This window comes from Choloepus didactylus, chromosome 1 (genome assembly GCF_015220235.1).
Source record: "Choloepus didactylus isolate mChoDid1 chromosome 1, mChoDid1.pri, whole genome shotgun sequence".
Taxonomy (NCBI): domain Eukaryota; kingdom Metazoa; phylum Chordata; class Mammalia; order Pilosa; family Megalonychidae; genus Choloepus; species Choloepus didactylus.
In genome coordinates, this window is record NC_051307.1 from 79,038,888 (window position 1) to 79,060,964 (window position 22,077).

At 36.5% G+C, this 22,077-nt stretch overlaps 1 protein-coding gene across 4 annotated transcripts in view; it reads right to left on the reverse strand.

The window, feature by feature from the left end:
- The window catches only part of SPICE1 (spindle and centriole associated protein 1), a 101,346-nt gene that overhangs the window by 61,722 nt on the left and 17,547 nt on the right, over nt 1-22,077 (reverse strand). For all 4 annotated transcript variants that reach the window (XM_037835574.1, XM_037835575.1, XM_037835573.1 and 1 more), the window contains exon 5: nt 20,885-20,987. In XM_037835574.1, coding sequence (XP_037691502.1) covers nt 20,885-20,987 — 103 coding nt within the window. The remainder of the gene's footprint in view (nt 1-20,884; nt 20,988-22,077) is intronic.

A 22,077-nucleotide genomic window follows, 5' to 3' on the forward strand; every position in this document is an offset into this window, starting at 1 on the left:
GTAAATTTAACGTTCTGGGAATGCCCAGGAACGACTATGATCTGTTAATTTCTGATGGGTATAGTAGGAACAAGTTCCCAGAAATGCTGCTATATTAGGTTACTTTCTTGGGGTAGAGTAGGAACATGTTGGAAGTAAAGTAGTTAGGTTAGTTGTCTTTTTCTTACTCCCTTGTTATGGTCTCTTTGAAATGTTCTTTTAGTGCATGTTTTTCTAAATTTTTTTAATTTTTTATACAGTTAATAAAAAAAAAGTTAATTAAAAAAAAAAACAAGGAAAATAATATGCAGAGCCCCCCTTGAGGAGCTGGTGGAGAATGCAGGGGTATTGGGCTTTCCCACCTCGATGGTTGCTGATGTGCTCACAGACATTGGGGACTGGTGGTTTGATGGATTGAGCCCTCTATCACAGGACTTGCCCTTGGGAAGACTGTTGCTGCAAAGGAGAGGCTAGGCCTGCCTATAATTGTGCCTAAGAGCCTCCTCCTGAATGCCTCTTTGTTGCTCAGATGTGGCCCTCTCTCTCTAGCTAAGCCAATTTGGCAGGTGAAATCACTGCCCTCCCCCTTACGTGGGATCAGACACCCAGGGGAGTGAATCTCCCTGACAACGTGCAATATAACTCCCAGCGAGGAATGTAGACCTGGCATCGTGGGATGGAGAACATCTACTTGACCAAAAGGGGGAAGTGAAAGGAAATGAAATAAGCTTCAGTGGCAGCGAGATTCCAAAAGGAGCTGAGAGGTCACTCTGGTGGGCACTCTTATGCACAATATAGACAACCCTTTTTAGGTTCTAATGAATTGGAGTAGCTAGCAGTAAATACCTGAAACTATCAAACTACAACCCAGAACCCATGAATCTTGAAGACGATTATATAAAAATGTAGCTTATCAGGGGTGACAATGTGATTGGGAAAGCCATATGGACCACACTCCCCTTTGTCTAGTTTATGGATGAATTAGTAGAAAAATGGGGAAAGGAAACAAACAAACAAACAAACAAACAAAGGCACCCAGTGTCCTTTTTTACTTTAATTGCCCTTTTTCACTTTAATTATTATTCTTGTTATTTTTGTGCGTGTGGTAATGAAGGTGTCAGGGATTGATTTGGGGGATAGATGCACAACTATGTAATGGTACTGTGAACAATCGAATGTACGATTTGTTCTATATGACTGCATGGTATGTGAATATATCTCAGTAAAATGAATTTAAAAAGAAAAAAAAAAAAGTGGACTACACTAATCAACAGGAATTAGAGAATTTAGACAGAAAACCCAGTAACTAAAAGCTCTTTTCTTTTTAAAGTGCTGAAAGAAAAGAATTTTTTTGTTGTTATGAATTTCCTAGTTAAGGCTCACCCTTCTTTTCTTAAATAGGTGCTTTGGCCCTTAACATGCTATTGAGAGAAAGATTCATCAGAAAAACACAAAATTGTGATTGTTGAAGGTTTGGTTAACTTCCTTAACAAGTTATTAACTTCCATAATTACATGATATCAAAATGTTCCAATATATAAATAATAATAACAATAATCCATTATAAGCATTTAAATGGTTTGTCTCTGCAGTTTCAAAGATTTTGGGGCTTCTGATAATGTAATGGATATATTTGCAAATACCTCACAGTGCATGGATGCAACCTTTAAAGCAAGCTAATAACTGATTATTAAAGTGATCTCTTCAGCACAAATAAACAAAGACACAATTGTAAAAAAAAAAACAAAAAACAGGTTGGCAGAATCACATAAAAGTTTGACCCAACTATACGCTGACTACAAAAAACTCACCATAAATTCAAAGACAGAAGTAGGCTGAAAGTGAAAGGATGGAAAATATATGCCATGCAAATAATAAAAGAAAGCTAGATTAGCTATACTAATATCATATAAAATAGAATCTAAGCCAAAAACCATTTTGAGGTGCAAGAAGTTACTATATTCTGATAAAGGGGTTAATCCAACAGAAAGATATAATAATTATAAATATATATGCACCTAATAGCAGAGCCTCAAAATATATGAAGCAGATATTGACAGATTCGAAAGGAGAAATATATCATTCTACATTAATAGTAGGAGACTTTAATATATCACTTTCAATAATAAATAGAACATCTACACAGATCAATAAGGAAAAGGAAGAACTTGAACAATACTATAAACCAACTAGACCTAACAAACATACATAGACCACTTTATCCAACAACACCAGAATACACATCCTTCTCACATGTACATGTATCATTCTCCAGGTTAGAGAATATGTTAGGACACAAAACAAACCTCAATAAATTCAAAAATATTGAAATCATACAATGGATCTTCTCCAACCACATGGAATGAAGCGAGAAATCAATAACAGTAGCAGAACTGGAAAATTAATAAATATGTGGAAATTAAACTAATGGGTCAAAGAAGAAATCACAAAAGAAAACAGGAAATACCTTGAGGCAAATAAAAATGAAAACACAAGATACCAAAACTCATGGAATGCTGTAAGGCAGTGTTGAGGAGGGAAATTTATAGTTCTAAATGCTTACATCAAAAAAAGAGAAAGATCTCAAATCAGAGACCCAGATTCATAATTGGAGGATCTAAACAAAGATGATCAAACTAAACTCAAAGCGAGCAAAAGGAAGGGAACAATGAGGACTAGAATGGAGATAAAAGAAATGAAAAATAAAAGAACAAAGAGAGAATCAACAAAACCAAAAGTTGGTTCTTTGAAAAAACTCAGTAAAATTACAAACCTTTAGCTACAATGACTAGGGCAGGGTGAGGTGAAGACAGAGACAGAGAGACAGAGAGAAAGATGCAAATAACTAAAATCAGAAATGAAAAAGGGGACATTGCTACCAACCCCACAGAAATAAAAAGGATTTTAACAGGATACTAGATAAAATAACCTAGATGAAATGGACAAATTCCTAGAAACACACAAATTACCTGCACTGACTCAAGAAAAGATCTCAACAGCTAAAAACAAGCAGAGACTGAATCAGTAATCAAAAACCTTCCAACAAGAATTAACACCATTCCTACTCAAACACTTCCAGAAATTTGAAGAAAAGGGAACACTACCTAAGTAATTCTCTGAAGCCAAGATCACCCTAATACCAAAGCCTGATAAAGATACCACAAGAAAGGAAAACTACAGACCAATCTCCCTAATGAATATAGATGCAAAAATTCTCAACAAAATACTTACAAATCAAATCCAACAACACATTACAAGAAGTAAACACCATGACAAAGTGTGTTTTATATCCCAGGTATGTAAGGGTGGTTCAACATAAGAAAATTAATTAATGTAATACAACACATTAATAAACCAAAAGGGAAAAATCACATGACCATCTCAATTGATGCCGAAAAGGCATTCGACAAAATTCAGCATACTTTCTTGATAAAAACACTTCAAAAGGTAGGAATCAAATGAAACTTCCATAACACAATGAAAGGCATATATGAAAAACCCACAGCTAACATCATACTCAACAGTGAGAGACTGAAAGCCTTCCCTCTAAGATTAGTAACAAGACAAGGATACCCACAGTCACCACTATTACTCAACATTGTGCTAGAAGTTCTAACTAGAGCAATTAGGCAAGAAAAAGAAATAAAAGGCATCCAAATTGGAAAGGAAGAAGTGAAACTCTCACTATTTGCAGATGACATGATTCTATATTTGGAAAATCCTGCCAAAACTACAACACAACTACTTTAGCTAATGGACAAATTCAGCAAAGGGGTGGGATTCAAGGTCAACACGTCAAAATCAATAATGCTTCTATACACTGTTAATGAGCTACCCCAGGAGGTAATTAAGAAAAAAAACCCATTACAATAGCAACTAAAAGAATGAAGTATCTAGAAATAAACTTAACCAAAATGTAAAGTATTTATACACAGAAAACTAAAAAACATTGCTAAAAGAAATCAAAGAAGACTTAAATAGATGGAAAGACATTCGGTGTTCATGGATAGGAAGGCTAAATATCATTAAGATGTCAATTCTACCCAAACTGATCTATAGATTCAATGCAATACCAATCAAAATTCCAAGAATCTACTTTCCAGAATTGGAAAAGTTAGTTATCAAAATTTATTTGGAAGGGAAAGGGGTCTCAAACAGCCAAAAAAACATCCTGAAAAAGAAGAATGAAGTGGGAGGACTCACACTTCCTTAAAGCTTGTTATAAAGCCATAGTGGTCAAAACAGCATGGTATTGGCATAAAGATACACATATTGCTCAATGGAATTGAATTGAGAGTTCAGAAATAGACCCTCAGCCTGTGGTCAACTGATTTTTGACAAGGCCCCCAAATCTACTGAACTGGGATGGAATAGTCTCTTTAATAAATGGTGTTGGGAGAACTGGATCCATATCTAAAGGAATGAAAGAGAATCCCACTTTCACACCCTATACAAAAATTAGCTCTGACTGGATCAAAGGCCTAAACATAAGAGCCATTACCATAAAAATCCTAGCAGAAAATATAGGGAAACAGCTTGAAGACCTAGTGATAGGAAGTAGCTTCTTAGACCTTATACCCAAAGCACAAGCAACAAAAGAAAAAAATAGATAAATGGGACCTCCTCAAAACTGAATACATCTGTACTTTTTCTCAAAAGGGTGAAAAGGCAACCAACTCAATGGGAGAAAATATTTTTGGTAATCACATATCTGATAAGGGTTTGATATCTAGTATTTATAAAGAAATTCTAATTTATAAAGAAATTCCACAACTCAATAAAAAGACAATTCAATTATAAAATGGGCAAAATACATGAATAGACATTTCTTCAAAGAGGAAATGCAAATGGTAAAAAAAAAAACATGAAAAGATGTTCATATTCATTAGCTATTAGGGAAATGCAAATCAAAACCACAAGAAGATATCATTTCAGAACTATTACAATGGCCCTATTAAAAACAAACAGTACCTGAAACTATTAAACTACAACCCAGAACCCATGAATCTCGAAGACAGTTGTATAAAAATGTAGCTTATGAGGGGTGACAGTGGGATTGGGAATGCCATAAGGACCAAACTCCACTTTGTCTAGTTTATGGATGGATGTGTAGAAAAGTAGGGGAAGCAAACAAACAGACAAAGGTACCTAGTGTTCTTTTTTACTTCAATTGCTCTTTTTCACTCTAATTATTATTCTTGTTATTTTTGTGTGTGTGCTAATGAAGGTGTCAGGGATTGATTTAGGTGATGAATGTACAACTATGTAATGGTACTGTAAACAATCGAAAGTACAATTTGTTTTGTATGACTGTGTGGTATGTGAATAAATCTCAATAAAATGATGATTAAAAAAAAAAAAAAAACAAACAGGAAACTACAAGTGTTGCAGAGGATGTGGAGAAACTGGAACACTTATTCACTGCTGCTGGGAATATAAAATGGTATAGCTACTGTGGAAGACAATATGGTGCTTCCTCAGAAAACTAAACATTGAGTTGCCCTATGTATGACCCAGCAATTCCGCTACTCGGTATATACCCAGATGATCTGAAAGCAGGAACACGAACAGACATTTGTACACTGATGTTCATAGCAGCATTATTCACAATTGCCAAAAGATGCAAACAATATAAGTGTCCATCAACCGAAGAATGGATAAACAAAATGTGGTATATACATACAATGGAATATTACTCAGCAGTAAGGACTGAAGCCCCGAAGCACCCGACAACATGGATGAACCTAGAGGACATAATGCTGAATGAAATAAGTCAGACACAAAAGGAAAAATATTGTATGATTTCACTAATATGAACTAACCAGACTATGTAAACTCATGGTCATAAAACAGAATACAGGTTACCAAAAGATAGAATGAAGCTAGAGAATGGGGAGCAGTTGCCTAATATGTACAGAATTTTTTAACAAAGTTGAGCTTAAATGTTTGGAACTGGATAGAGCTGAGGGTAGCTCATTATTGGGATTATAAGTAATAGTGCTGAATTGTAGGTGAATTTGGTTGAAAGGGGTTGTTTAGAATCATGTATGTCACCAGCAGGAATACCAGAGGATGGTACAATACAGTGAATCTTGTGGACATTGTTTATGATTTTTTTTTTTTAATCATCATTTTATTGAGATATATTCACATACCACGCAGTCATACAAAACAAATTGTACTTTCGATTGTTTACAGTACCATTACATAGTTGTACATTCATCACCTAAATCAATCCCTGACACCTTCATTAGCACACACACAAAAATAACAAGAATAATAATTAGAGTGAAAAAGAGCAATTGAAGTAAAAAAGAACACTGGGTACCTTTGTCTGTTTGTTTCCTTCCCCTACTTTTCTACACATCCATCCATAAACTAGACAAAGTGGTGTTTGGTCCTTATGGCTTTCCCAATCCCATTGTCACCCCTCATAAGCTACATTTTTATACAACTGTCTTCGAGATTCATGGGTTCTGGGTTGTAGTTTGATAGTTTCAGGTATCCACCACCAGCTACCCCAATTCTTTAGAACCTAAAAAGGGTTGTCTAAAGTGTGCGTAAGAGTGCCCACCAGAGTGACCTCTCGGCTCCTTTTGGAATCTCTCTGCCACTGAAGCTTATTTCATTTCCTTTCACATCCCCCTTTTGGTCAAGAAGATGTTCTCCGTCCCACGATGCCGGGTCTACATTCCTCCCCGGGAGTCATATTCCACGTTGCCAGGGAGATTCACTCCCCTGGGTGTCCGATCCCACGTAGGGGGAGGGCAGTGATTTCACCTTTCAAGTTGGCTTAGCTAGAGAGACAGGGCCACATCTGAGCAACAAAGAGGCATTCGGGAGGAGGCTCTTAGGCACAAATACAGGGAGGCCTAGCCTCTCCTTTGCAGCAACTGTCTTCCCAAGGGTAAAACTTATGGTAGAGGGCTCAACCCATCAAACCACCAGTCCCCTATGTCTGTGGTCATGTTAGCAACCATGGAGGTGGGGTAGGCGAATACCCCTGCATTCTCCACAGGCTCCTCAAGGGGGCACTACATCTTTTTTTTTTTTTTTCCCTTGTTTGTCTTTTTTCTTTTTTTTTTTTTTTTTTTTTTAACTTTCCCTTCTTTTTTCAAATCACCTGTATGAAAAAAAAAGTTAAAAAGAAAACAAACATACAATAAAAGAGCATTTCAAAGAGACCATAGCAAGGGAGTAAGAAAAAGACAACTAACCTAAGATAACTGCTTAACTTCCAACATGTTCCTACTTTACCCCAAGAAAGTTACATAATATAGCAACATTTCAGTGAACTTGTTCCTACTACAACCATCAGAAATTAACAGACCATAGTCATTTCTGGGCATCCCCAGAACGTTAAATAGCTTATCTGTTCTTCTTGGATTATTGTTCCCCCTTCCTTAATTGCTCTCTACTGCTAGTTCCCCTACATTCTACATTATAAACCATTTGTTTTACATTTTTCAAAGTTCACATTAGTGGTAGCATATAATATTTCTCTTTTTGTGCCTGGCTTATTTCGCTCAGCATTATGTCTTCAAGGTTCATCCATGTTGTCATATGTTTCACCAGATCGTTCCTTCTTACTGCCGCGTAGTATTCCATCGTGTGTATATACCACATTTTATTTATCCACTCATCTGTTGAAGGACATTTGGGTTGTTTCCATCTCTTGGCAATTGTGAATAATGCTGCTATGAACATTGGCGTGCAGATATCTGTTCGTGTCACTGCTTTCCGATCTTCCGGGTATATACCGAGGAGTGCAATCGCTGGATCGAATGGTAGCTCTATATCTAGTTTTCTAAGGAACTGCCAGACTGACTTCCAGAGTGGCTGAACCATTATACAGTCCCACCAACAATGAATAAGAGTTCCAATTTCTCCACATCCCCTCCAGCATTTGTAGTTTCCTGTTTGTTTAATGGCAGCCATTCTAACCGGTGTTAGATGGTATCTCATTGTGGTCTTAATTTGCATCTCTCTAATAGCTAGTGAAGCTGAACATTTTTTCATGTGTTTCTTGGCCATTTGTATTTCCTCTTCAGAGAACTGTCTTTTCATATCTTTTGCCCATTTTATAATTGGGCTGTCTGTACTATTGTCATTGAGTTGTAGGATTTCTTTGTATATGCAAGATATCAGTCTTTTGTCAGATACATGGTTTCCAAAAATTTTTTCCCATTGAGTTGGCTGCCTCTTTACCTTTTTGAGAAATTCCTTTGAGGTGCAGAAACTTCTAAGCTTGAGGAGTTCCCATTTATCTATTTTCTCTTTTGTTGCTTGTGCTTTGGGTGTCAAGTCTAGGAAGTGGCCTCCTAATACAAGGTCTTGAAGATGTTTTCCTACATTATCTTCTAGGAGTTTTATGGTACTTTCTTTTATATTGAGATCTTTGGTCCATTTTGAGTTAATTTTTGTGTAGGGGGTGAGGTAGGGGTCCTCTTTCATTCTTTTGGATATGGATATCCAACTCTCCCAGCCCCATTTGTTGAAAAGACCATTATGGCTCAGTTCGGTGACTTTGGGGGCCTTATCAAAGATCAGTCGGCCATAGATCTGAGGGTCTATCTCTGAATTCTCAATTCGATTCCATTGATCTATATGTCTATCTTTGTGCCAGTACCATGCTGTTTTGGCAACTGTGGCTTTATAATAAGCTTCAAAGTCAGGGAGTGTAAGTCCTCCCACTTCGTTTTTCTTTTTTAGAGTGTCTTTAGCAATTCGAGGCATCTTCCCTTTCCAAATAAATTTGATAACTAGCTTTTCCAAGTCTGCAAAGTAGGTTGTTGGAATTTTGATTGGGATTGCATTGAATCTGTAGATGAGTTTGGGTAGAATTGACATCTTAATGACATTTAGCCTTCCTATCCATGAACATGGAATATTTTTCCATCTTTTAAGGTCCCCTTCTATTTCTTTTAGTAGAGTTATGTAGTTTTCTTTGTATAGGTCTTTTACATCTTTGGTTAAGTTGATTCCTAGGTACTTGATTTTTTTAGTTGCTATTGAAAATGGTATCTTTTTCTTGAGTGTCTCTTCAGTTTGTTCATTTCTAGCATATAGAAACATTACTGACTTATGTGCATTAATCTTGTATCCCGCTACTTTGCTAAATTTGTTTATTAGCTCTAGTAGGTGTATCGTTGATTTCTCAGGGTTTTCTAGATATAAGATCATATCATCTGCAAACAATGACAGTTTTACTTCTTCTTTTCCAATTTGGATGCCTTTTATTTCTTTGTCTTGCCGGATTGCCCTGGCTAGCACTTCCAGCACAATGTTGAATAACAGTGGTGACAGCGGGCATCCTTGTCTTGTTCCTGATCTTAGAGGGAAGGCTTTCAGTCTCTCACCATTGAGTACTATGCTGGCTGTGGGTTTTTCATATATGCTCTTTATCATGTTGAGGAAGTTTCCTTCAATTCCTACCTTTTGAAGTGTTTTTATCAAAAACGGATGTTGGATTTTGTCAAATGCTTTTTCAGCATCTATTGAGATGATCAATTGATTTTTCCCTTTCGAGTTTTTAATGTGTTGTAATACATTGATTGTTTTTCTGATGTTGAACCATCCTTGCATGCCTGGAATGAACCCCACTTGGTCATGGTGTATGATTTTTTTAATGTGTCTTTGGATTCGATTTGCAAGTATTTTGTTGAGGATTTTTGCATCTATATTCATTAGGGAGATTGGCCGGTAGTTTTCCTTTTTTGTAGCATCTTTGCCTGGTTTTGGTATTAGATTGATGTTAGCTTCATAAAATGAGTTAGGTAGTGTTCCATTTTCTTCAATGTTTTGAAAGAGTTTGAGTAAGATTGGTGTCAGTTCTTTCTGGAAAGTTTGGTAGAATTCCCCTGTGAAGCCATCTGGCCCTGGGCATTTATTTGTGGGAAGATTTTTGATGACTGATTGGATCTCTTTGCTTGTGATGGGTTGGTTGAGGTCCTCTATTTCTTCTCTGGTCAGTCTAGGTTGTTCATATGTTTCCAGGAAATTGTCCATTTCTTCTACATTATCCAGTTTGTTGCCATACAGTTGTTCATAATATCCTCTTATAATTTTTTTAATTTCTTCAGGATCTGCAGTTATGTCACCTTTTTCATTCATTATTTTGTTTATATGGGTCTTCTCTCTTTTTGATTTTGTCAGTCTAGCTAGGGGCTTGTCAATCTTGTTGATCTTCTCAAAGAACCAACTTTTGGTGATATTTATCCTTTCTATTGTTTTTTTGTTCTCTATGTCATTTATTTCTGCTTTAATCCTTGTGATTTCTTTTCTTCTACTTGGTTTAGGATTGGTTTGCTGTTCATTTTCTAGCTTCTTCAGTTGATCCATTAGTTCTTTGATTTTGGCTCTTTCTTCCTTTTTAATATATGCGTTTAGTGCTATAAATTTCCCCCTTAGCACTGCTTTTGCTGCATCCCATAGGTTTTGGTATGTTGTGTTCTCATTTTCATTCGTCTCTATATATTTAGCAATTTCTCTTGCTATTTCTTCTTTAACCCACTGATTGTTTAGGAGTGTGTTGTTTAACCTCCAGGTATTTGTGAATTTTCTAAGTCTCTGATGGTTATTGACTTCTAATTGTATTCCATTGTGGTCAGAGAATGTGCTTTGAATAATTTCAATCTTTTTAAATTTATTGAGGCTTGTTTTATGTCCCAGCATATGATCTATTCTGGAGAAAGTTCCGTGAGCACTAGAAAAGTATGTGTATCCTGGTGATTTGGGATGTAATGTCCTGTAGATGTCTGTTAAATCTAATTCATTTATCAGATTGTTTAGGTTTTCAATTTCCTTATTGGTCTTCTGTCTGGTTGATCTATCTATAGGAGAGAGTGATGTGTTGAAGTCTCCCACAATTATTGTGGAAACATCAATTGCTTCCTTTAGTTTTGCCAATGTTTCTCTCATGTATTTTGTGGCACCTTGATTGGGTGCATAGACATTTACGATTGTTATTTCTTCTTGCTGAATTGCCCCTTTTATTAGTATGTAGTGGCCTTCTTTGTCTCTCAAAACATCCCTGCATTTGAAGTCTATTTTATCTGAGATTAATATTGCTACACCTGCTTTCTTTTGGCTGTAGCTTGCATGAAATATTTTTTTCCATCCTTTCACTTTCAATTTCTTTGTGTCCCTGTGTCTAAGATGAGTCTCTTGTATGCAACATATTGATGGTTCATTTTTTTTGATCCATTCTGCGAGTCTATATCTTTTAATTGGGGAGTTTAATCCATTTACATTCAACGTTAAAACCATGAAGGCATTTCTTGAATCGGCCATCTTATCCTTTGGATTATGTTTGCCATATTTTTCCCTCTCTCTATTAATATCCTTTATTGTACCCATACCGAATCTCTTTAGTACTGAACCTTTCTCCAAGTCTCTCTGTCCTGTCTTTGTTTCTCTGTCTGTAGGGCTCCCTTTAGTATCTCCAGTAGGGCAGGTCTCTTGTTAGCAAATTCTCTCAGCATTTCTTTGTCTGTGAAAAATTTAAGCTCTCCCTCAAATTTGAAGGAGAGCTTTGCTGGATAAAGTATTCTTGGCTGGAAATTCCTCTCTCTCAGAATTTTAAATATATCGTGCCACTGCCTTCTCGCCTCCATGGTGGCTGCTGAGTAGTCACTACTTAGTCTTATGCTGTTTCCTTTGTATGTGGTGAATTGCTTTTCTCTTGCTGCTTTCAGAACTTGCTCCTTCTCTTCTATGTTTGACAGTGTGATCAGTATATGTCTCGGAGTGGTTTTTTTTGGATTTATTCTATTTGGAGTTCGCTGAGCATTTATGATTTGTGTATTTATGTTGTTTAGAAGATTTGGGAAGTTTTCCCCAACAATTTCTTTGAATACTCTTCCTAGACCTTTACCCTTTTCTTCCCCTTCTGGGACACCAATGAGTCTTATATTCGGACGTTTCATATTATCTATCATATCCCTGAGGTCCATTTCGAGTTTTTCAATTTTTTTCCCCATTCTTTCTTTTATGCTTTCATTTTCCATTCTGTCATCTTCCAGGTCACTGATTCGTTGTTCAACTTCCTCTAGTCTTGTACTATGAGTGTCCAGAATCTTTTTAATTTGGTCAACAGTTTCTTTAATTTCCATAAGATCATCCATTTTTTTATTTAGTCTTGCAATGTCTTCTTTATGCTCTTCTAGAGTCTTCTTGATTTCCTTCATATCCCGTACTAGGGTCTCATTGTTCATCTTTAGTTCTTTGAGTAGCTGCTCTAGGTGTGTCTCTTCTGGTCTTTTGATTTGGGTGCTTGGGCTTGGGTTATCCATATCGTCTGGTTTTTTCATATGCTTTATAATTTTCTGTTGTTTTTGGCCTCGTGGCATTTGCTGACCTTGATAGGGTTCTTTTAGGGTTTGTAGACCAGTTGAAGTCCTTATCTCTAATTTATCAGATCTACAGCTTCGTGGAGTACACTTTCTCTAACTAACCAGCAGGTGGCGTCCACGAGCCACCTGTTCTCCACAAGCCAGATCTCCCCTGCTTAGCCTTTTTGGTGAGTGGGGGAGTGAGTCTTGTGGGGCCCAATTGGTGTCCCAAGCTTGCGTGTGTAGTTGGTGTTGCCTGCCCTGTATGTGGGGCGTGTTTCTGGGCAGTCGGGGAGGGGGGGTGGCCCTAACAATCAAATCTCCCTGATGATCCTAGAGTTTTAAAGCTACTGCAATAGTCTAATCCTTCAGTTCAGTCCTGCCACAGTTTGTCTCTGCCACTGACCCACAAGTCTTTGGTATTGGCGTATGGCTCCTGAGAGTTGCAAGTGGGCCCCTCTTCCAGGCTGTGCACCCCGGGTCCTCTGTTGAGGGATGACTGTGCTATGTCACAGGTGAGTGCCGTCCCCCCAGGGCAGTTCTGGGCTGCTGGGCTGTGTTGGGAGGCTCCCAGTCTGCTCAAATGATGGCTGAATGGGGCTCTGTTAATTCACACTGCTCCCCCTTCCCAGCTCTGGGACATTCAGCTGAGGTTGCAGGGAAGGCTAATGTCCACGCCCAGTTTTGTGGTGTGTGCCTGTTATTTGAAGCACTTCCGTCACACTGGGTTGTCTGGGGCAGCTCTGGGCTATGGGGCTGGCGATGGGCAGGAGTGTTTCCTGTCCACCAGGATGGTGGCTGTGAGCGGACACCCCCCTTTTCTTGGGAAGTTGTGTTGTTTAGTGAATTTTCTCAGCCACTGGATTATTGCCTTTTGTCTCAGAGCTCTCTTAGTTCTGCTCTTGACTTGATGTGCCCAAATAGCAATTCTTTGAAGCTTTCTGTATTGAGCTTCTTAGAGTAATTGTTTTAGAAAAAGCAAAAAGGATTTAAAAAAAAAAAAAAAAAAAAAAAAAAAACGGCCCTCCTAAGAGATCTAATGGGTTATTGAAATGCTAATAGACAAAGCAACCAGGGCCATTAAGGAAAGGTGCCCAGGGCAGAGAGATCAGCCTTGCTTCGGGATTTGCATATGCGCCTCAAGGCCTGATCTCCGCCCTTCCCCTTTCTGTGTTCACCAGAACTCCAAAAATCCTCTGCTTTTACTTTGGAGCTTCTCGTGTTGTTTTCCTTCTATGCCCGTCTCCTCTCTGCTGGGCTGGCTGCTCTCAGAGTCTCTGGTGTCTGGCCTCAGTCTATCTATGGTTGGAGTTTGAATCAGTAGAATGAGTTTCCGATAAGAGCAGCCACTGCAATTCTCCCTTCTCCTTCCTGGAGCTGACAGCCCCTCCTCCCCCGGGACTGAGCCTGGCAGGGAGGGGCGCGGGTCCCCTGGCCGCAAAAACTTACAGATTTCGCTGATCTCAGCAGTTCCACGTTTTCATGAGTGTTGTATGAAGTATGCCCAAAGACAGATTGCTCTGTGGTGTCCAGTCCACGCAGTTCCTGGCTTTTTACCTACTTTCCTGGAGGAGTAACTAAAACATACAGCTCACCAGTCTGCCCTGTTTATGATTTTAACACTATAAATATAAATAAGTTCTTTCAAGAACTAGTACAAATGTATGACACTTGTACAAAGAGTTAATAATAGAGGGGAATATGGAAAAAAAAATATTTAGCAAACTACAGACTATAGTTAACAGTAGTATCTTAATATTCTTTCATCAACAGTAACAAATGTTCCACACCAATACTAGGGGTCAATAATAGGGCAGAATAAGGAGTGGGGTATTTTGGGTTTTCTCTTTCGATGTCTATTTGTTATTTTTCTTTTTGGAATAATGAAAATGGTCTAAAATTGAGTGTGATGATGACTGCACAACTAGGTGATAACACTGTTGAGAAAGTGATTGTATACTTTGGGTGGATTACAGGGTATGTGACTGTATCTCAATAAAATTTACAGATTAAAAAAAGACCCCAAAAAGTTCTAAAAATCAACAAATTATTTGGAAATTATTAGAATAATATGAAAGAAGAATTGATCTCAACTTAATATTTTTTAAGCAGTTTCAATATTTGATTCAGTTTAGAGCAAATCACCCCCTCCTGCTGAGTCCCACAACTCCACAGACATCGGGCCTTTTCTGCACTCAGCTGATGCTGGCTCCCATCATGGTTTTAAGAATCACAGAAATATATTTTAAAGTGTGTAATAAATAGATTCTTAACATTAAAAAAAAAAAAAAAAAAAAAACTCCTTCCAACAAAGAAAATGCCAGAGGGCTTTACTGGTAAAATTTACTAAACATTCCAAGAAGAACTATTCTCAACAAAATCCAACACTACATTAAAAGAATAATAAACCATGATCGAGTGTGATTTATTCCAGTTATGCAAGGGTGGTTTAACATAAGAAAAGCAATTAATGTAATACACCACGTTAACAGAATGAAAAAACAGTATGATCACCTCAACTGAAGCAGAAAAGGCATTTGACAAAACTCCAGTAAAACTTCTTGATAAAAACACTCAGAAAATTAGGAATAGAAGGAAACATCTACATCACAGTAAAGGATATATATGAAAAACCCACAGCTAACATTATACTCAATGGTGAAAGACTGGAAGCTTTCCCTCTAAGAACAGGAACAAGACAAGGATACCCACTGTCACCACAGTTATTCAACATTGTACTGGAAGTTCTAGCCATAGCAATTAGGTAAGAAAAGAAATCCAAATTAGAAAAATAGAAATAAATCTTTCTCTATTTGCAGATGATATGCTCCTACATATAGAAAATCCTGAAAACTCCAAAACAAAGCTACTAAAGATAATAAAATAATTCAGCAAAGTGGCAGGGTAGAAGATCAACACACAAAAATCAGTAGTATTTCTATACACTAGTCCTGATCAATTTGAAGAAGAAATCAAGAAAACAAATTTCATTTACAATAGCAAATAAAAGAATCAAATATTTACAGATAGATCTAACCAAGTATGTAAAAGACTTATTCACAGAAAACTACAAAACATTGCTAAAAGAAAGAAGATCTAAATATATGAAAAGGCATTCCATGTTCATGTATTGAAAGACTAAATATCATTAAGATATTAATTCTACCCAAAGCAATGTATAGACTCAGTGTAATCCCAATCAAAAGTCAAATAGCCTCCCTGCAGGAATGGAAAAGCCAGTAATCAAATTTATATGGAAGGGTAAGGAACCCCAAATAACCAAAAAACAGCTTGAAAAAAAAGAACAAAGTTGGAGAACTTACACTTCCATATTTTAAAACTTATTACAAAGCTACAGTAATCAAAATACTGGCACAAGGACAGATACACACACATTACAAAAAGACAAGTCTTTTCAATGTACGTTGCTGGGAAAAGTGGATATCCATATCTAAAAGAATGAAGGTGGATCCCTAGTTCATACCATACACAACATTTAACTAAAAGTGGGTCAAAGACCTAAATATAAAAACCAAAAGCATAAAACTCTTGGAAGAAAACATAGGGAAGCATCTTTTGGACCTTGTGTTAGGCCATGGCTTCTTATATTTTACGCCAAAAGCATGAGCAACAAAAGAAAATAGATAAATGCAACTTCTTCAAAATTAAAAACTTTTGTGTGAAAAAAAAAATTTTGTGTGTCAGTGGACTTTATCATAAAAATAAAAAGACAACCTACAGAATGGGAGAAAATATTTGGAAACCACATATATGAAAAGGGTTTATATCCCAAAAATACCAAGAAATCTTACAAGTTCACAGCAAAAAGTCAAACAACCCAATTTAAACATGGGGAAAAGGCTTGAATAGACATTTGTCCAAAGAAGATATATGTGCTGGTTTGAATCTGTTATATACCCCAGAAAAGCCCATGTTCTTTTAATCCAATCTTCTGGGGGTAGACTTAGTGTGGGTGAGACCTTTTGATAAGGTTGCTTCCATGGAGATCTGATCCCGCCCATTCAAGGTGGTCTTAATCCCCTTGCTGGAGTCCTCTATGAGAGAATAAAAAGCAGAGATATTTTGGAGAGAGCTCAGAGAACCTAAGAGAGAAACACCCTAAGACATTTGGAGAGAGTGCCATTTTGAACAGAAGCCAGGAGAGAAGGACCAGAAGATGTTGCCATGTGCCTTCCCATGTGACAGAGGAACCCCTGATGCCAGTAGCCTTTCCTCAGAGGATGTATCCTCTAGTTATGCCTTGATTTGGACATTTTCACGGCCTTAAAATTGTAAATTATAACTTAATAAATCCGCATAGTTAAAAGCCAAGCCATTTCTGTTATATTGCATTCCAGTAGCTTTAGCAAATCAAAACAATATACAAATGGTAAATAAGCACATGAATAGATGCTCAATAGCATCCGTAATTTGCCACTTAGGAAATACAAATAAAAACCACAATGAGGTACCATTTCAAACCCACTAGAACAGCTACTATTTAAAAAATAGAAAATAGCAAATGTTGGAGAGGATGTGGAGATATAGGAACACTTGTTTATTGTCATTGGGAATGTAAGATGGCATGGCTGTTGTTGAAAATAGCTTGGCAGTTCCTCAAAACGTAAAGTATAGATTTACTATATGACCTGGCAATCCCACTTCTAGATACATAACCAAAAGAATTGAAAGCAGGGACTCAAACAGATATTTGCACACCAATATTCACTGAGGCAGTGTTCACAACTGTCAAAAGATAGAGGCAATCCAAGTGTCCATCAACCAATGAATGGATAAATAAAATGTGGTATATACATACAAATGAATATTACTCAGACATAAACAGCAATTAACTTCTGATACATGCGACAACATGTATGAACCTTGAAGATTTCATGTTTAGCAAAATATGCCAGACACAAAAGGACAGTAATGTATGATCTCACTGAAGGAAATAATCTGAATAAGCAAACTCTTAGAGTCAGAAACTAGAATACATGTTACCAGGGACTGTTGGGGGGGAAGAATCTGGAGGTAATACTTAATTGGCACAGAGCTTCTGATTGGGATGATGGAAAATTTGGTAATGTATGGTGGTAATAAGTTAAACAACATTGCGAAATGTAATGAACACCACAGAATTATACATTTGAGGTGGTTAAATTGAAGTGGCTAAAAGGGGAAATTTTCAGTTGTGTATATTACTAGAATAAAAATTTTAAAAAAACAACATAGGACTGTCAACACAAAAAGTGAATCCTGATGTAAACTACAGTATAATTATTTAAAAAAATGGTTAATCAGTTGTAACAAAGGTACCACACTAACACAGAGTGTTAATAATAGTGAAAACTGTGCATGTAAGGGGGATGAAGTAAATGGGAACTCTGTATTTTCTGCAGGATTTTTCTGGAAACCTACAACTTCTCTAATAAAAACTAAATTTTTTAAAAATAGAATAAAGGTCTCTAGGAATACAAAATGGTCACTTTGGAAGATAGTCTTGCAGTTCCTTAATAAGCTAAACAAAGGCTTATAATATGATCCAGCAATCATGCTCCTGGGTATTTACTCACATGAAAACTGATGTGCATGCAAAAACCTGGACATATTTACAGCAGCTTTATTCATAATTGCCAAAAACTGGGAGCAATCAAGAAAGAAACCCTCACATATATGGCCAACTGATTTAAAAAAAAAATTTATAGATACCCCTTTATTTTCCATTCAAAATATGGGAAAATCAAACTGTAGTGTATCCATATGATGAAATATTATTCAATACTAACAATAAATGAGCTAACAAGCCACAAAAGACATGAAGGAATTTTCAATGCACAGTGTTAAGTGAAAGAAGCCAGTCTGTAAAGGCTACATACTCATGATTTTAACTGTATGACATTCTGGAAAAGGCAGTGGTTGTCAGGGGTTGCAGGGGTAGGTATGAACAGGTGGAGCACAGGTCATTTTGGGGGCAGTGGAGCTATTCTGTATACTGTAACAGTGGATACATGACATTATGCATTTGTCAAAATCCATGGAACTGCACAACACAAAGCGAACCCTAATAAAATGTGGACTTTAGTTACTAGTAATGTTATCAATATTGGTTCCTCAATTTTAACAAATGTGCCAAAATGTGTTAAGACGTTAACAGAGGAAAATGCAGGGTAGGGTGGTCTATGGGTACTCTACTCCCTGTGCAAGTTTTCTGTAAAGCTAAAAATGCTCTAAAAATATAAAGTCTGTTTAAAAAAATAAAATAAAGGGGTATCTATAAATTTTTTTTTTAAATCAGTTGGCCATATATGTGAGGGTTTCTTTCTGAAGAATTCTATTCCATTAGTCTATGTCTGTCCTTGTGCCAGTACCATACTGTTTTGATTACTGTAGCTTTGTGACTAAGTGTTAGTATTGGGAAGTGTGAGTCTTCCAACTTTGTTCTTTCTCAAGATGATTTTGGCTATTCAGGGCCCCTTACCCTTCCATATAAACTTTTTTAAATTCAGTTTTCTTGCAATATATTCATATAACATACAATCATCCATGGTGTACAATTGTTCACAGTACCATTACATAGTTGTGCATTCATCACCATAATTTTTGAACATTTTCCTTACTCTAAAAAGATAAAAATAAGAATAAAAATAAAAGTAACACCCAAAGCATTCCACACACACCCCCATCCCACCCTATTTATCATTTAATTTTTGTCCCCATTTTTCTACTCATCTGTCTATACACTGGATAAAGGGACTGTGAGCCACAAGGTTTTCACAATCACACAGTCACACCATGTAAGCTACATAATTACACAATCGTCTTCAAGAATCAAGGCTACTGGCTGCAGTTTGACAGTTTCAGGTATTTCCTTCTAGCTATTCCAATACACTAAAAACTAAAAAGGGATATCTATATAGTGCATAAGAATGCCCTCCAGAGTGACCTCCCCAGTCCATGTGAAATCTCTCAGCCACTGAAACTGTATTTTGTTTCATTTCGCTTCCCCCTTTTGGTCAAGAAGATTTTCTCAATCCCATGATGCCGGGTCCAGGCTCATCCCAGGGAGTCAGGTGTCCCACATTGCCAGGGAGATTTGCACCCCTGGAGTCATGTCCCACACAGGGGGGAGGGCAGTGAGTTCACCTGCCGAGTGGGCTTACAGAGAGAGAGGCCACATCTGAGCAAGAAAGAGGTTCTCTGGGGGAGACTCTTAGGCACAATTATAATAGGCTTAGCCTTTCCTTTGCAGTAACAAACTTCATAAGGGCAAGCCCCAAGATCAAGGGCTTGGTCTACTAAATTTTGTGTTTGTAAAAATATCAGTGATATCCCAGGTGGGGAAGTCTAACATTGCCACATTTTCCCCCAGTGCCTCAGGGGGGCCCTGAAAATACATTTTTATTCTCTGCCTAAATTACTTTGGGATTATCAGGATTTCATACTAACCTGTACAAACCTACCAGATCTCACTTCCTATTCAAAGTTCCATGTAATTACCTTCCACACAAATTTAATGATTGGCTTTTCCATTTCTACAAGGAAGGCTGTTCAAATTTCAACTGGGATTGAGTTGAACCTATAAATTCAACTTTGGTTATGCTTTGCCTATTTTTCAATTGTGTTGTCTTTTTATCATTGAGTTGTGAAAGTTCTTTATATATTCCAGATAACAGTCCCTTGTAAGATATTTGATTTGCAAATATTTTCTTCCATTCTGTGGGCTGTTTTTTTACTTCCTTTACAGTGCCCTTTGAAGCACAAACTTTTTTAATTTTGATGAAGTCCAATTAATCTATTTTTGTTGTTGTTGCTCATGCTATTGGTGTCATATCTAAGAATCTTTTTCCAAGTCTATCACACATGGAAATCTTAATAACAATAGTACCTCACACCTACATAATGCTTATTGTATGCTAGACACCGTTCTAAATACTTTTACATAAATAAACTCATTTTTTTCCTCACAAAACCCTATGAAATACTTACTACATTATTTTACAGATAAGCAAACTGAAACTCAGAGATAAACAATTTGCTCAAAGTCATGCTAATTAGTAGCCATGCTTGGATTGAAACCTTAAACTAAAAACTAATAATCTGTTTTTAAGGAACTAAAATCAACAATGTATCATACACACACTAAAATAAGTAATCCTGGGTAACTAACAAAAGTAAAATTCCTTTTAGACAGACACTGAAATTGGTTTAGTTTTCAAATTATATACAAAACATAAATACTTTAAATATATGGTAATTTAATATTAATGAACAGAAAATTAAGTCACATTTTTAAATTATGAAATGCTATTATTGCACCATAAAATATTTTAGTAGATAATAACTATGTACCTTTCCATGGCTGAGTAAGTGGTAATAATGAATATTCTTAGTGGAAAGCAAACAAATTATAATGAACCTAAGCCTAAAAACTCTTGTATACTATCCACCCTAGAATACTTGTAATATAAAAAATTTTATGCCTGATAAAGGATGTTAAAGTTTTCTAAATAGTCAGTTGTGGGCTACAGTTAATAAGAAAAAGAAGCTTTTGTTTAAATTGAATAATTTACCTGTGCGCCTACGAGGAAAATCAACAAATGGACCTTTTGCCGCAGCCATCAAATGATCAGATCTTTCCAATACATCCTGCGTCTGGTATTGATCAGAAAGAATCTAGACATGTGTTAATGATAAATATTATTATCAAGGAAGAAAAAAAACAATATACTTTTCAAATTACAAAGGAAATGTCCAAACAAAGGCATGAATCATAAAAATAACCATAGACTACTACCTCCCTAAAATCCTTCAGTTGCAATCTCTTTAAGTACCAGTAGGTGGGGATATTACAACAATTAGTGGCTTTCAAATGTTTGCCTGGAATCCACAGAAAGAAATATATATTAAATTGTGACCCAGCACATGCATATATACACACATACAGGAATATATATATACACATATATAAAAAAAAATAAAACTTTCACAGAAATTTAACCTCATTCCAGGAGAACTACTTCAAAATTTTTTTAACTTCTATTTCATTTTTTTAAATAAAAGTTACAATCCACTAACTTGATTTCATAATCCATTAACAAGTTGTGATATACAGTTTGAAAAACAATGATTAAATATACGAATATTTGAGCCATAAACTCAGAGGTGTTTCAACTTCTAAAGTGATTTCATAACCCATATGATTTCATGACCTACAACTTCAAAAACATAATGTAAGATATGAATTTTGGGGTATTAAACAAAAAAAGTGATGCTTTTGTACTTATTAACAAGTCATTTTTTTATCCTGGAGAATTGGGAACTCCAAAAATAGAATTATGGTGGTGCCTCTGCTTATGTACTTTTAATTTAGGAACACCTCATTGTTACAAGCCTGGTCACAAATCAGAATAAAATCAAGTCAACTCTACCACTACCACTAGATGGCATTCTTAAATTGAAAGGCTTCTCAAAATTGCAAACTACCCAGTTTCCAACACTGAATCAACTCAGTAAAACATCTGGTAACAAATACACTTACCAGAAGTTCTCAATACCCTTGAAACAAGGATATTTATACAATTTCGTTATTGTTTTAGGACACGAAGAAAAATAACAGGAGTCACATTCTTTCTTCCTTTCCCCAATGGCCAAGCAGGTTGGCTCAGTTGGTAAGAATAAATCCTCAATTTGTCCCTTGAGTGTTTTGAAGTTAACTTTGGAATGCTGTAAGGCAAAATGCACACTTGCGGCCAGAAGACTGGGA